General features: G+C 47.1%; 1 protein-coding gene across 1 annotated transcript; it reads left to right on the top strand.

The window, feature by feature from the left end:
- The first annotated feature begins 5,388 nt into the window (after window positions 1-5,388).
- Window positions 5,389-12,016, top strand: LOC114782459 (WD40 repeat-containing protein SMU1). Its single transcript, XM_028968339.1, has 12 exons — window positions 5,389-5,537; window positions 5,876-6,086; window positions 6,160-6,312; window positions 6,931-7,041; window positions 7,390-7,518; window positions 7,596-7,715; window positions 7,797-7,913; window positions 10,058-10,185; window positions 10,966-11,092; window positions 11,181-11,348; window positions 11,463-11,615; window positions 11,734-12,016. The coding sequence occupies exons 1-12, from the start codon at window positions 5,512-5,514 to the stop codon at window positions 11,830-11,832; spliced, it is 1,542 nt and encodes a 513-aa protein (XP_028824172.1). The 5' UTR covers window positions 5,389-5,511; the 3' UTR covers window positions 11,833-12,016.
- Window positions 12,017-13,923: the final 1,907 nt, after the last annotated feature.

Genomic DNA, 13,923 nt, shown 5'->3' on the forward strand with positions numbered 1-13,923 from the left:
TGTAAATTGCGTCTGTAATGGAGTTTTTTCCTTTTTTCCTTTGATTTTGAGGCTGGAGATGTTGAGCTGGGGACCGTCGGGGAAACACGTTGTTCATTCTTTACACCTTGAACAGGTTAATGCAGCTCGTCTCTTAAACATGAATTAGCCAAGCGCCGCAAACAATGTCTGTCTTTAGTTTCCATAGAAACGGACTTTTTTCCTCTTTTCTTTGCCTTGTTCGGGATAAAATAATTTTCAGTTTTTTATGTAGTGATCACACCAGAGGTGAAATATCCAATGAGGAAAAAAATATATTTTAGATAAATATCTTTTTTAAATTAAAAGCGTTTGTAGATATACTACTGCTTATCTAATACATATTGGTGAAAGGGACGTGATTGTCATTGTGAAACACTGCAGCACAGCACACGGTGACATGGTGAAACGTGTCCTCTGTATTTAACAGTCACCCTTGGTGAGCAGTGGGCACCATGACAATCACCCGGGGAGCAGCATGTGGGGACGGTACTTTGCTCAGTGGCAACTCGGTGGGTCGGGTTTCTAACCAGCAACCTTCTGACTACATAGCTGCTTCCTTAACCGCTAGGCCACCACTGCCCCTCACTAGGCCACCACTGGCCCAAGAAGTCTTCACCTGACAGATTCATTGACCCCAGCATCACAGTGACCTGACATTGCATTTGTCACGGTCCCACAGGGGACACGCCGGTCACCAGGAGGACGGACACAGCCAGGGTCAGGGTACTTGATAAATACATGAGCACCATCCTGTTTTTGTGCCCACTTATCATTCTGTTAACACCAGATTGCCTAAATTCCACAAGAACATTTTATGCCTGAACCACCACCCCTACAAGATCTCCCTTTTCTTTGTTTTTTTAAAATGGATGTTGCCGTCTTCACACCGGGCCGCCCGCTGAAAATAACCGCCGCACGAGGTTCACGCCCAAGCCCACTTCCTTCATCTTCAACACAGCCACAGTAAAGACACCGTCAACTTGGCTCCACCCCTCTCCTCACCGACGCGCATGGGTTCCCAGGGTTGTACCATGGCCTCCGGGATGCCATTAAAGATGGTAGAATTGACTTCACTTCATTGATTGTAACATGGAAGCACGTTGTAAGTCGCTCTGGATATGAGCGTCTGCCAAATGCCTTAAATGTAAATGTAAATGTAAGATGAAATGGTCAACTGGTACTGGGGCCCGGACCTTGACAGTGTGACTGCCTTCATGTAGTCCATTGAGCACTGGATGGCTTAACGCCACCAGAAGCGCGTCCCTCCAGCTCCCATCCTCCATCCAACTGACTTCCAGAGCATCAACGCCTCATCCACTTCTTGGGCCTGATCCTCTTCCGTGTCTTCTCCCTCAGTCTGCTCCTCTAACTTGTCTTCTCATCGGGTCTGCTCGTCTAACTTGTCCTCGCCTTGGGTTTGCTCCTCTACCTTGTTCTCGCCTTGGCTCTGATCCTCTAACTTGTCCTCGCCTTGGGTCTGCTCCTCTAACTTGTCCTCGCCTTGGGTCTGCTCCTCTAACTTGTCTTCTCATTGGGTCTGCTCGTCTAACTTGTCCTCGCCTTGGGTCTGCTCCTCTAACTTGTCTTCTCATTGGGTCTGCTCGTCTAACTTGTCTTCTCATTGGGTCTGCTCCTCTAACTTGTCTTCTCATTGGGTCTGCTCGTCTAACTTGTCTTCTCATTGGGTCTGCTCCTCTACCTTGTTCTCGCCTTGGGTCTGCTCGTCTAACTTGTCTTCTCATTGGGTCTGCTCGTCTAACTTGTCCTCGCCTTGGGTCTGCTCCTCTAACTTGTCTTCTCATTGGGTCTGCTCGTCTAACTTGTCCTCGCCTTGGGTCTGCTCCTCTACCTTGTTCTCGCCTTGGGTCTGCTCCTCTACCTTGTCTTCTCATTGGGTCTGCTCGTCTAACTTGTCCTCGCCTTGGGTCTGCTCCTCTACCTTGTTCTCGCCTTGGCTCTGATCCTCTACCTTGTCTTCTCCCTCGGTCTGCTCGTCTAACTTGTCCTCGCCTTGGGTCTGCTCTTCTACCTTTTGAACTGGTGTAATTGCAGAAGTAGAAGTTTTATACTGTAACTAATGTTGGAATGTTGTAGTTTTTTTTGTGGTTATGGTGTGTTAACATTTGTAAATGTTCTACCTTGTTCTATCTTTTTTTCTTGTATCTTTGTGGTCTTGCCAGCTAATTTCATCGTCCAGGTAGCTGTACAATGACAATAAAAGTCTTGAAGTCTTGAAATAATGGTATAGCTGTAAAATGTAAGCATTGTAGAAATGTGTTGACTGACTGCATGTTGTGTGGAAGTGACATTTGTGAATGATTCGGCCAAAACAGACCAATGCCGTGCACATTGTATTAAGAGTTTTGAAAATTGTGACACTTGGTGTGTGTGTGTGTGTGTTTGACCTTTCACGTTCCTCTCGTCTCATACTGTCAGTCGGACCTCCAGCTGTAGACGAGACTCGACCTTTTCTTCTGTTCTTTTCATTTCGCCTGCACTGTGAGTCTTTGTTGAGATTCTTCTATCTGGTTGGTGGTTGGATGATGTAACATATATATGTATCAGAGGTGGCCTAGCGTATAAGTGAACTCATAATTAGAAGGTTACGGGTTCAAATCCAGAACAACTGAGGTGCCACTGAGGTCCCCTTGATGAAGGTCCCGTCCCCACACACTGCTCCCCCACTTTCACATCACATATGTTTATATGTTTATGTAGTTTCACCTTTACAGACGTCTGTAGGTTCAGATTCACATGTTAGCAGTAAAGAAGAATGATGTGGATTAACCTTTGTCTGTGCACGTGTGTGTACGTGAGTGTGTGTGTTTGTGTGTGTGTACATGTGTGTTTGTGTCTGTGTGTGTACGTGTGTGTGTGCGTGTTTGTTTGTGTCTATGTGTGTTTGTGTGTGTTGTTACGTCCTTTAGGCCGTAGAATGGCTTGGAGTGCTCTGTGTTGTGCGTGTTTCTCTTTTAGGCTGTCTGCTGGGTGGAGAACAATTCCCTCGACAACTGGCAGCCAATCAACGCACAGGACAGAGAAGGTACTTGAGGACAATTCCAGCCACCAATCAGGGCTCATTGTTGTGGAGCCGGAGGATCAGGAAGCGAGAGGAGAGTTTTGGATTGTGTTAGAGTTGGATAAGAGTTGTTGTGTGTTAGTGATTAGTGTGGTTAGTTGTGGCTTTGTTGTGTATTTGTTTTGTCTCTCCTTTCATGGTGTGTTGTCCTCCTGTGGATTGTGTAGTTGTGTAGTAGTACCACTTTAGGTTTGGTTGGTTGTTCACTACTCACTGTAAATAAAAGCACAATATTTCACTTGGTCCTGGAATCTGTGTATTCCCACCGCACACATTCCCCTCGTTTGTGTCTGTGTGTGTGCGTGTGTGTGTGTGTGTGAGAAGACAGCAGCCTTTGTTCTCCTGCCCTGGATTTTATATTTTTATCTTTTCTTTGCTGAGCATGAAATAAAAACTAAAATAATCATCATAACATTTTCTTTATTTTGGAAAGTGCAGCATCTCCAACAACAACACTGTCAAATTTACAACTTTATTCTTTTCTTCTGCTGCTGTCTCGTCGCACTTTAAACATCTCTTCTCGTTTCTGAAGTGCGAGGTTCCACCTGACCTGCAGAACATCTCGGAGGATCCCACAGCTCTTGGCAAATGGAGGGAGGGGAGGAGTCTCCGATTTCCATCTCTGACTCTTTTCACTGCAGCACCGGACCAGAATGCTTTTGAGGGACCGGGCAGTGGGGACCTGGTGGTTAAATACAGAGGACACGTTTCACCGTGTCACCGTGTGCTGTGCTGCAGTGTTTCACAAGGACTATCACTTAACTTTCACTTCACTGTCCCTGGATGTGCCTGGGCTGTCCAACTTTGAGACGGCAACTGCCAGATGTCTCCACCTTGCATGTGTGAAGGCAGCAGGGACACAGGTTTGGACTCCAGTGGACACGTAGTGCACCTTCATCCTGGGTGCTGTTCTTTTTTTTGTTTTTTGAGGGACTGGGGACAGAGCAGGTCTGTGCGTCCATCATCATGCTTCTGCTCTGGACCTTACGTTGCGGTGTGTGTGTCGCTTTCCAGGTGGTTGTGGTGGTCTCTTCTCTCTTTTCTCTCTCTCCCTCTCTCTCCTCTTTCTCTACTCACATCTCTCTCATTTCTCAATCTCTCGCTCTCCCTCTTTCTACTTCTTTCTTTCTGTGTCCTCCCTCTCTCTCCTCTCATTTCTCTTTCATCTCTTAATCTCTTTCGCTCTCCCTTTCTACTTCTTTCCTTCTCTCTCCTCTCTCTTTCTCTCCCTCTCTCTCCTCTTTCTCTACTCACATCTCTCTCATTTCTCAATCTCTCGCTCTCCCTCTTTCTACTTCTTTCCTTCTGTGTCCTCTCTCTCCACTCTCTCCCTGTCTCTCTCCCTCTCTCTCCTCTTTCTCTGCTCACTTCTATTTCATCTCTTAATCTCTTTCGCTCTCCCTTTCTACTTCTTTCCTTCTCTCTTCTCTCTCTTTCTCTCCCTCTCTCTCCTCTTTCTCTCCTCTTTCTCTACTCACGTCTCTCTCATTTCTCAGTCTTTCGCTCTCCCTCTTTCTCCTTTTCTCTTCCTCCCTCTCTCTCTATTCTCTCCTCCCTCCCTCTCTCTCTCTCTCTCTCTCTCTCTCTCTCTCTCTCTCTCTCTCCTACAGACTCGGGGTTCCGGGCGGCAGGATGAGGAACGTGGACTTCAGATGAAAATTGTCCAGAAACACGAGACGCTGCTGAGGGTCTCTTTTCTGAAGAAACTTCTTTCACTTTGTCTAAATACTTGATATTACTGGTTACTGGTTTGCTTTATGAATGAATAGATTGATCTGAAACACGGATTCAATTAAAGATTCAATCAGAATGCGCGTCGAATGTGATTTTCTGTCACATTAAAGTGTGGAAAGCGTGACTTGATTTTAACACGGTGGGTCTGATCTTCATCTCCACTGCAGCTCTGCTGCTTCACCTTGAAAGACCTTCAGTGGCAGCGAGACGAGGACCCGACCTGCAGCAGAGATGCTCCCTGCTGGTCACCATCATCACCATCATCACCATCATCACCAACATCACCATCATCACATTTACAGCAGATATGAAAATATGTTGTCCTGCTCGCTGGATTTCAAGCATTTCTTAAACGAGAAGATTTGTCCCCTGCCCTGCGTGTACAGTGTACCATTTCTAGTTTTGTAAAAAAAATACACAAAATATGTTCACCAAGCAGCACAGCACACGGTGACACGGTGAAACGTGTCCTCTGTATTTAACCATCACCCTTGGTGACAGTGCGCCCGGGGAGCAGCGTGTGGGGACGCTACGCATTATATGAGGGTGGAGCAGATGTCCTCCGGGCCGCTGGGGGCGCTCTGTCCGCTCGAGTTCCGGCGGAAGTGACGTGTGTGCGGTTCTTTGTCCGGGGTTTGTGAGCTGTGGGTCTGCTGCTCCTCTTCTTCGTCATCATCATGTCTCTGGAGGTGGAATCTGCCGAGTAAGTGGCTTTTATGTTCGGCGGATGTGAGTTGTTCGCGTCGCGGCTTCTGCGCATTTTTATTTACCCGCTCTGTTTATTTACGGACAAAGTTCTTCCCCAGCGCCAAGAAAAGGTGTAAACGTTCCGCCTTTTAACCGCTGTAGTCATGTGCACATGTATATCGGTATTAATTTATAGCTATCATATGATATGTGCGTAATGTAATGTTTTGAGTTAGTTTTAATTCCGTCCGGAGCACCAACCAGGGACTCCGATGCGTCACGTGATCGCGGCTCATTCCGCGTTTAGTAAAACTCGCGTAACTCCTACACTGACCGCGGCCTGTGTGTGCGCAGCGTGGTGCGCCTGATCATGCAGTACCTGAAGGAGAACAGCCTTCACCGCACCCTGGCCACCCTGCAGGAGGAGACCACGGTGTCCCTCAACACGGTGGACAGCATCGAGAGCTTCGTGGCCGACATCAACAGCGGCCACTGGGACACGGTGCTGCAGGCCATCCAGTCCCTGAAGCTGCCGGACAAGACGCTGATCGACCTGTACGAGCAGGTCTGTACGTCCGGTGGAGCATCACGCACGCTTCTGACCTGGACCTTATGTTGCGGTGTGTGTCGCTCCCCAGGTGGTTCTGGAGTTGATCGAGCTGAGAGAGTTGGGTGCAGCGCGGTCCCTCCTCCGTCAGACAGACCCCATGATCATGCTGAAGCAGACCCAGCCGGAGCGCTACATTCACCTGGAGAACCTGCTGGCACGGTCCTACTTCGACCCCAGAGAGGTGAGGGAACCGCGTCCACGTCGACCACGGGCGTTCCGGGCTGCTCGTGTAACGTCTCTCTCTGTGTGTGCGTGTCTGTTTGTTTTGTCTGTGCATGTTTGTGTTTGTCTGCATTTGTGTGTGTGCACGTGTATGTGTTTTTGTCTGTGTGCGTCTTTGTCTGTGCACATTTGTTTTTTTTTGTCTGTGTGCATTTTTGTGCATGTGCGTGTCTGTTTTTGTCTGCGCACATTTTATCTGTGCGCGTTTGTTTGTGTGCATGTGTGTGTTTTTGTCTGCGTTTTTGTTTGTCTGTCTGTGCACGGTTTGTTTTTGTTTGTGCATGTTTTTGTGTGTCTGTGTGTGTTTGTTTTGTCTGTCTGCGTTTGTTTTTGTTTGTCTGTGCACGGTTGTTTTTGTTTGTGCATGTTTTTGTTTGACTGTGTGTGTTTGTTTTGTCTGTGCACGGTTGTTTGTGCATGTTTTTGTGTGTGTGTCTGTGTGTGTTTGTTTTGTCTGTCTGCGTTTGTTTTTGTTTGTCTGTGCACGGTTGTTTTTGTTTGTCTGTGTGTGTGTGTTTTGTCTCTGTGTGTGTGTGTGTGTGTGTGTTTTGTCTCTGTGTGTGTGTGTGTGTGACAGGCGTATCCTGATGGCAGCAGTAAGGAGAAGCGCAGGGCTGCGATTGCTCAGGCTCTGGCGGGCGAGGTCAGCGTGGTCCCGCCTTCCCGCCTCATGGCGCTGCTGGGACAGGTGGGTAACACACACACACACACACACACAGGGTCAGATGTGGGTCACAGTGAGACTCCGTCCACACCAGAACGTTTTTCTCTAAAACTGGAACGTTTCGGGGGACCCGTTATTTTCTAAAACGGGTTTCGAGAGAGGGACGTCGTTTTTCCGTTTGCCATATCAGCCCAGCTGACCTTTTATTAATAATGAGATCTAACGGAGGACGACGCAGGTTATTTTTCAGAACCTACACCTGGTTTAGAGAAGCGTTGTGGGCGGGGCCTCAGCGTCAGTCCCGCCTCTTTTGGCTTGTGGTGCTGAAAGGACGGATGATATGAATGTGTATAAAGGGCTGTGTGTTTTCAGGCTCTGAAATGGCAGCAGCATCAGGGTCTTCTGCCCCCTGGAATGACCATCGATCTGTTCAGAGGAAAGGCGGCGGTGAAGGACGTGGAGGAGGAGAGGTTCCCCACTCAGCTGAGCCGGCAGATTAAAGTACCGACCGCGCACACACATACACACAAACACATCTGCTGAGTAGGGTTTTGACTGGTTGCTGTTGTTGTGTGTAGTTTGGACAGAAGTCGCATGTGGAATGTTCACGCTTCTCCCCTGATGGTCAGTACCTGGTCACCGGCTCTGTGGATGGGTTCATCGAAGTCTGGAACTTCACCACTGGCAAGATTAGAAAGGTTGTGTGTGTGTGTGTGTGTGTGTGTGTGTGTGTGTGTGAGGTCCAGGAGATCTTGACTGATCTTGCTCTGTGTCTGTAGGATCTGAAGTATCAGGCGCAGGATAATTTCATGATGATGGATGAAGCTGTTCTCTGCATGAGTTTCAGCAGAGATACTGAGATGCTGGCGACTGGAGCTCAGGACGGTAAAATCAAGGTATCAACCTCACACAGAAACATCATTTATTTCTGATTTTCACACTTTCACCCTTTCTGACCACAAGCAAAAACTCTAAAAGTGAGGAACCGTGTGAAGGAGGGAGTGAGAGAGGGACGTCCTTCCAGGATGGAGTGGGGACAGGTGTAGTGGTAACATGTTTGGAGGTACTGGACAGTGCAGAGTAGGTTTTAGTCCAGTGTCATGGTGTACACCACATGTCCATTATGATACTGCTGGTCTATTTGAAGGTCCCAGTCGTTATGGTGTTGGTGTGGTGACCCTCTGGTACGTTTTAAGGGTTGTGGAATGCTTGGCTAAAAAGATGTCTTTAGCCTGGACATATTGACACTGTGTCTGAGTTCCGAACATTAGCAGGAAAGCTCGTCCACCAGCTGAGAACTTGATCGTTCTTGGTACCAGTAGGTGCCCGGCACCTTCTCGTGTGGGCCAGAAGATGTGTTCAAGTCTTCACTTTCCAGTTTATTGAGATCTCAGTTATTCGCTACGGAGGTTTGAAAACTTCGCTCATCTGGTCAAACTCTGCACAATTTTGTGAGTTGTGTTTCATATTTGTCCTCATTAGAATATTGAATAATTTAATATATTTTTATTCTTGGAGAATTTTGCTGTTTACTCTGTGCATCATCTTGTGGACCTGCACCAATCTAGTTAAGAAGGAGCAGACGTGCTTCCTTCTCACAACCAATTATGAACTAATACAAAATGCAGCAGCACGACTGATCTTCAACCTTCCCAAATTCTCCCACACCACCCCTCTGCTACGTTCCCTCCACCGGCTCCCAGTAGCTGCACGCATCAGGTTCAAAATACTGATGCTGGCCTACAAAGCCAAACATGGAGTAGCACCATCGTACCTCACAGCCCTTATTACACCTCGCACTGCACCTGGTATACTCCGAGCCTCCAGTACTGCTCGCCTGGTCCCTCCATCTCTGAAGGTACGAGGAAGACGCTCATCTAGACTCTTCTCCATCTTGGCCCCTCGGTGGTGGAATGAACTTCCCCTCGAGGTCAGAACAGCTCAGTCAAACAGCTCAACACATTCCTCTTTAGAGAATATTTAGATTAAATTGTAATTTTCTTGTTGTCGAACTTTGTACAGAATCTACAACAGAGTGAATAAAATAGATGTATTCATAGTTGGGGTCCTTGTGAACCGGAATTGATCTCTTCATCGATGGTAACATGGAAGCACGTTGTAAGTCGCTCTGGATAAGGGCGTAAATGAAGATAAGATGGATGTTTTGTGCCGTGCTCTTCATTTACTTACATAATCCCACCATCGTACTTTATTGTAAGAATTCTGACCCGCCTCCTCGGGGGTCGGGGGTGAAGCTCTCCTGCCCAGAGCCCCGCTGAGGAACCTCCTCTTGTTCTCTGCAGAGTTAACGCGGCTCCCGGATGTTCGATGCGCGAGCTGCACGTCCGGCCACGGGCCGAGCTTTAAACCGGTTGCCAGGTAACCGCTTGTTGCCAGTTATCGTGCTCCTTGCAATACGAGGGAATTGGTATTTATTGTATTCCACTTCTGTTTCTTGGATTGATTGTATCTTGTCACTAAAGAATCTTGTGTTAAACAGGAGTCTGCTGATCTTGCTGCTTTTGTTAGATGTTCTGACTCCATTACTTTCCTATATTGATGAAGGCTTCTTGACTGTCACTGCTGTTTCCATCTTGTATTTCCGCCATTTTCACTCCATCTTTTGGGTAGTAAGATTGAGTTCGTGGATGCCTTCATTGTACCAGGGAGCTCGTTTTGTTTGCCATAATTCTCTTCTTCTGGGTTGGTGCCACTTCATCCAAGGGTTTGTGAGTCTAATCAAATTCCTCAGTTATGTGGTCCAGCTGTGAGTCTGTTTCAATGGTGTCTTATACAGTAACCTACGCGGGGCAGTGGTGGCCTAGCGGGTAAAGAAGAGGACACACCGTCCCCACACGCTGCTCCCCGGGCGCCTGTCATGGTGCCCACTGTCACCAAGGGTGACGGTTAAATACAGAGGACACGTTTGTTTCACTGTGTCACCGTGTGCTGCGCTGCAGTGTTTCACAACGACAATCACGTCACTTTCAGAATCTCCCATATTTAACATTTTCTTTTCTGGCTCTTTTTTGAACCTCAGGTGTGGAAAATCCAGAGTGGTCAGTGTCTGCGCCGGTTTGAACGCGCCCACAGTAAAGGGGTGACATGTGTCAGTTTCTGCAAGGACAGCAGTCAGATTCTCAGTGCTTCTTTCGACCAGACAATCAGGTACAACACACACACACACACACACACCCCTACACTGTACACACCTCACACACACACACACACCTCCACTACTCCTCCACTGTACACACCTCACACACACACACCCCTACACTGTACACACCTCACACACACACACACACCTCCACTACTCCTCCACTGTACACACCTCCACTACTCCTCCACTGTACACACCTCTCTCACACACACACCCCTACACTGTACACACCTCTCTCACACACACACACACCTCCACTACTCCTCCACTGTACACACCTCACACACACACACACACACACACACACACACCTCCACTACTCCTCCACTGTACACACCTCCACTACTCCTCCACTGTACACACCTCTCACACACCCCTACACTGTACACACCTCTCACACACACACACACCTCCACTACTCCTCCACTGTACACACCTCCACTACTCGTCCACTGTACACACCTCTCTCACACACACACCCCTACACTGTACACACCTCTCTCACACACACACACACACACCTCCACTACTCCTCCACTGTACACACCTCACACACATCCACTACACCTCCACTGTACACACCTCACACACACCCCTACACTGTACACACCTCTCACACACACACACACCTCCACTACTCCTCCACTGTACACACCTCACACACATCCACTACACCTCCACTGTACACACCTCACACACACCCCTACATTGTACACACCTCTCACACCCCTACTCTGTACAACTACACACACCTTGACTGCTGAGTTAAATTTCCCACTTCCCAGAATCCATGGTCTGAAGTCGGGGAAGCTGCTGAAGGAGTTCCGGGGTCATGCGTCATTTGTTAATGAAGCCACCTTCACCCCCGATGGACATCACATCCTGAGTGCCTCGTCTGATGGCACTGTGAAGGTTCTACCTCCCGCTGCGCCATGTTCCTTCAGCCCGGGTTCCATTCTGTCCGATCACAGTTCTATTTTATTTTTTGTTCGTTCCTCAGATCTGGAACGTGAAAACCACAGAGTGTAGCAGCACCTTCAAGTCTTTGGGGACGTCTGCAGCCGTGGACATCACGGTCAACAACGTCCTCCTGCTGCCCAAAAACCCAGAGCACTTTGTAGTGTGTAATCGTTCCAACACCGTGGTCATCATGAACATGCAGGGACAGGTGAGGTCCTCCCGTCCAACCGGGACAAGAGCACCACGAATATAAAACTGATTCCAGCATCTGAGGTTACAACCAGCACGTCATGAAGCTGCGTGTCCGTGTGTGTGTGTGTAGATTGTGCGGAGCTTCAGCTCTGGTAAGCGAGAAGGTGGAGATTTTGTCTGCTGTAGTCTGTCCCCTCGTGGAGAGTGGATCTACTGCGTGGGAGAAGATTTTGTCCTGTACTGTTTCAGCACAGTGACTGGAAAACTGGAGAGAACACTGACGGTACGACACACACACACACACACACGTAATACACTCGCTCACAATACAGAATCTGAAAATTTTTTAACATGCTGCTATAACGTTGACATTCTCCTGACTTATTCTGTGTGTTGTCCAGGTCCACGAGAAGGACGTGATCGGCATCGCCCACCACCCCCACCAGAACCTGATCTCCACCTACAGTGAGGACGGCCTCCTCAAACTGTGGAAACCGTGAAGCTGTCCAGGCCACATGGGGGTGGGGCACACCAGTGGAGGCGGGGCTTGAGCTTTTTGTATATAACTTTTTCAATGTCCTGGTTTAGTTCACCTTTTTACATCTGTTCTTGTCTGGTAGATTTTTTTTTTTAATCTGAATGTTAAAATTTGATTTTTCTCTAATAAAATAATTGACCAGGAAAGTTTGTTCTTTTTTGTATTTTTTTTGTAAGTTTTTTGTGTGCAGATAACAGCCTATAATGATACCATTATATAACCTAACTAAAAAAAGTCAGTGCGGTCATGGGAGCTGAACTCTCAAGGATGTGCAGAGCTTCAGTCTGTTTTAGCCAAAACAATTTAATCCCATTTTCATATAATTTTAATAGAGGAGTCGACCCAGGGAGAGGACAGTAAAAGTGAAGTGATTGTGAAACACTGCAGCACAGCACACAGTGAAACTTGTCCTCTGTATTTAACCAACTGCAAGGCCACCACTGGCCCTCAGGATAGCGGAGACGCAGGGAGATGGTCTGCTCCAACTTCTCCAATTCTTTATATTTCACGCCCTTATCCAGACTTACAATCAGTAGTTACAGGGACAGTCCCCCTGGAGACACTCAGGGTTAAGTGTCTTGCTCAGGGACACAATGGTAATAAGTGGGATTTGATCCTGGCTCATCCTACCTCTGGGGGAAGAAGAAAACTCCATAATGACCATGAGCTTGCTATTGTAGAAATAATGAAATAAAATTGCATAAAATTCTAACTAGAATTGTGGAGGACCATGGGATGTTTCCCAGTATCAGCCTCACAATTATTACTCTGTCCTTGTCCAAACACAGAGTACAGATGAAGCAGGTCTACACGGTTCCCTTTGAAAGGAACCATATATTCAGATATTATTGTGTAAATTCCATGTCTAGTTCTACAGTAGGCTTAACCTCTACGTGGTACGTTACAGTACATGACATTTACATTTTTACATTTACAACATTTATCAGACGCCCTTATCCAGAGCGACTTACAACCAGTAGTTACAGGGACAGTCCCCCCCTGGAGACACTCAGGGTTAAGTGTCCTGCTCAGGGACACGATGGTAGTAAGTGGGATTTGAACCTGGGTCTTCTGGTTCATAGGCGAGTGTTACCCGCCAGGCTACTACCACCCACCATGATTTAATTTTGGGTCATATTTTCAGTGTTTTGGTAAAGTTGGTGTGTGCAGAGGAAGTTGTATTTTTACATATTTAACAAAAAATGAACCAAGATTCAAGATCTGTTTATTGTCAGAACAACAGTATACGCAGTATATACTGTGTATTGAAATAACGTTTCATACAGACCCCCCCATAGTGCAGTCATAAAAGAAATATATACAAATATATATGCATATACACACTAAAACTAAACTATGCTAACTAAAACTAAATACTGTACAGGTTTCTCTATAGGAGAAAAGTAAACCTTTTCTGTACAATAAAGGGGTCAAACAGGACGTAACTGGACATCATGTAGGATGCTTGTAAGTGGAAATGTTGGAAATTTCAAACGACACACAAGACGAGACAAACGTGCAAAAAGAGCAGAAATGTGCAAACTGAGCAGGAAGTTCGGAGGTGCATTTGGCCAGTTGTGTTTTGTAGGTGTGTGTCTGTGTTACATATCTGAAGGATGGGATAATAAAAACTGTAAATCTAACAAATCAATGGGTGGATTATTAAAAAAAACTTCAAACCCACCAGGACTCTTCCTAGAGCTGGCCGGCCAGTCGGGGGAGAAGGACCTTATTTAAAGAGGTGACCAAGAACCCGATGGTCACTCTGTCAGAGCTCCAGAGGTCCTCTGTAGACAGAAGAGAACTTTCGAGAAGGACAACCACACATGGCAGGATCTATTTTCTCTTTGCTTTACCAATATGGTTGCCTTCCCTTCTCATTCCTTCACGTACGCTCATATTACTCCGTGGAAGCTAAAATATGTGACAATTATGGTGTTCCAATATGGCCGCAGAACAGGTGCTCTGTAAATATATCTGCTCCTGACTTTCTGTGAGTCTTTAACTGGTTCTGTGCATGAAGGAATTTGTGGGCTTTAACCTTACTATTAAA

Source organism: Denticeps clupeoides, unplaced genomic scaffold (genome assembly GCF_900700375.1).
Source record: "Denticeps clupeoides unplaced genomic scaffold, fDenClu1.1, whole genome shotgun sequence".
NCBI classification, from domain to species: Eukaryota; Metazoa; Chordata; class Actinopteri; order Clupeiformes; family Denticipitidae; genus Denticeps; species Denticeps clupeoides.

Bases quoted from the DNA above. Each gene is read 5' to 3' on its own strand.
- LOC114782459 (XM_028968339.1), top strand. From the start codon at position 5,512: ATGTCTCTGGAGGTGGAATCTGCCGA. The intron at 6,087-6,159 runs GTCTGTACGTCC...GTCGCTCCCCAG, and splicing joins TGATCGACCTGTACGAGCAG to GTGGTTCTGGAGTTGATCGA. The intron at 7,914-10,057 runs GTATCAACCTCA...TTTGAACCTCAG, and splicing joins CTCAGGACGGTAAAATCAAG to GTGTGGAAAATCCAGAGTGG.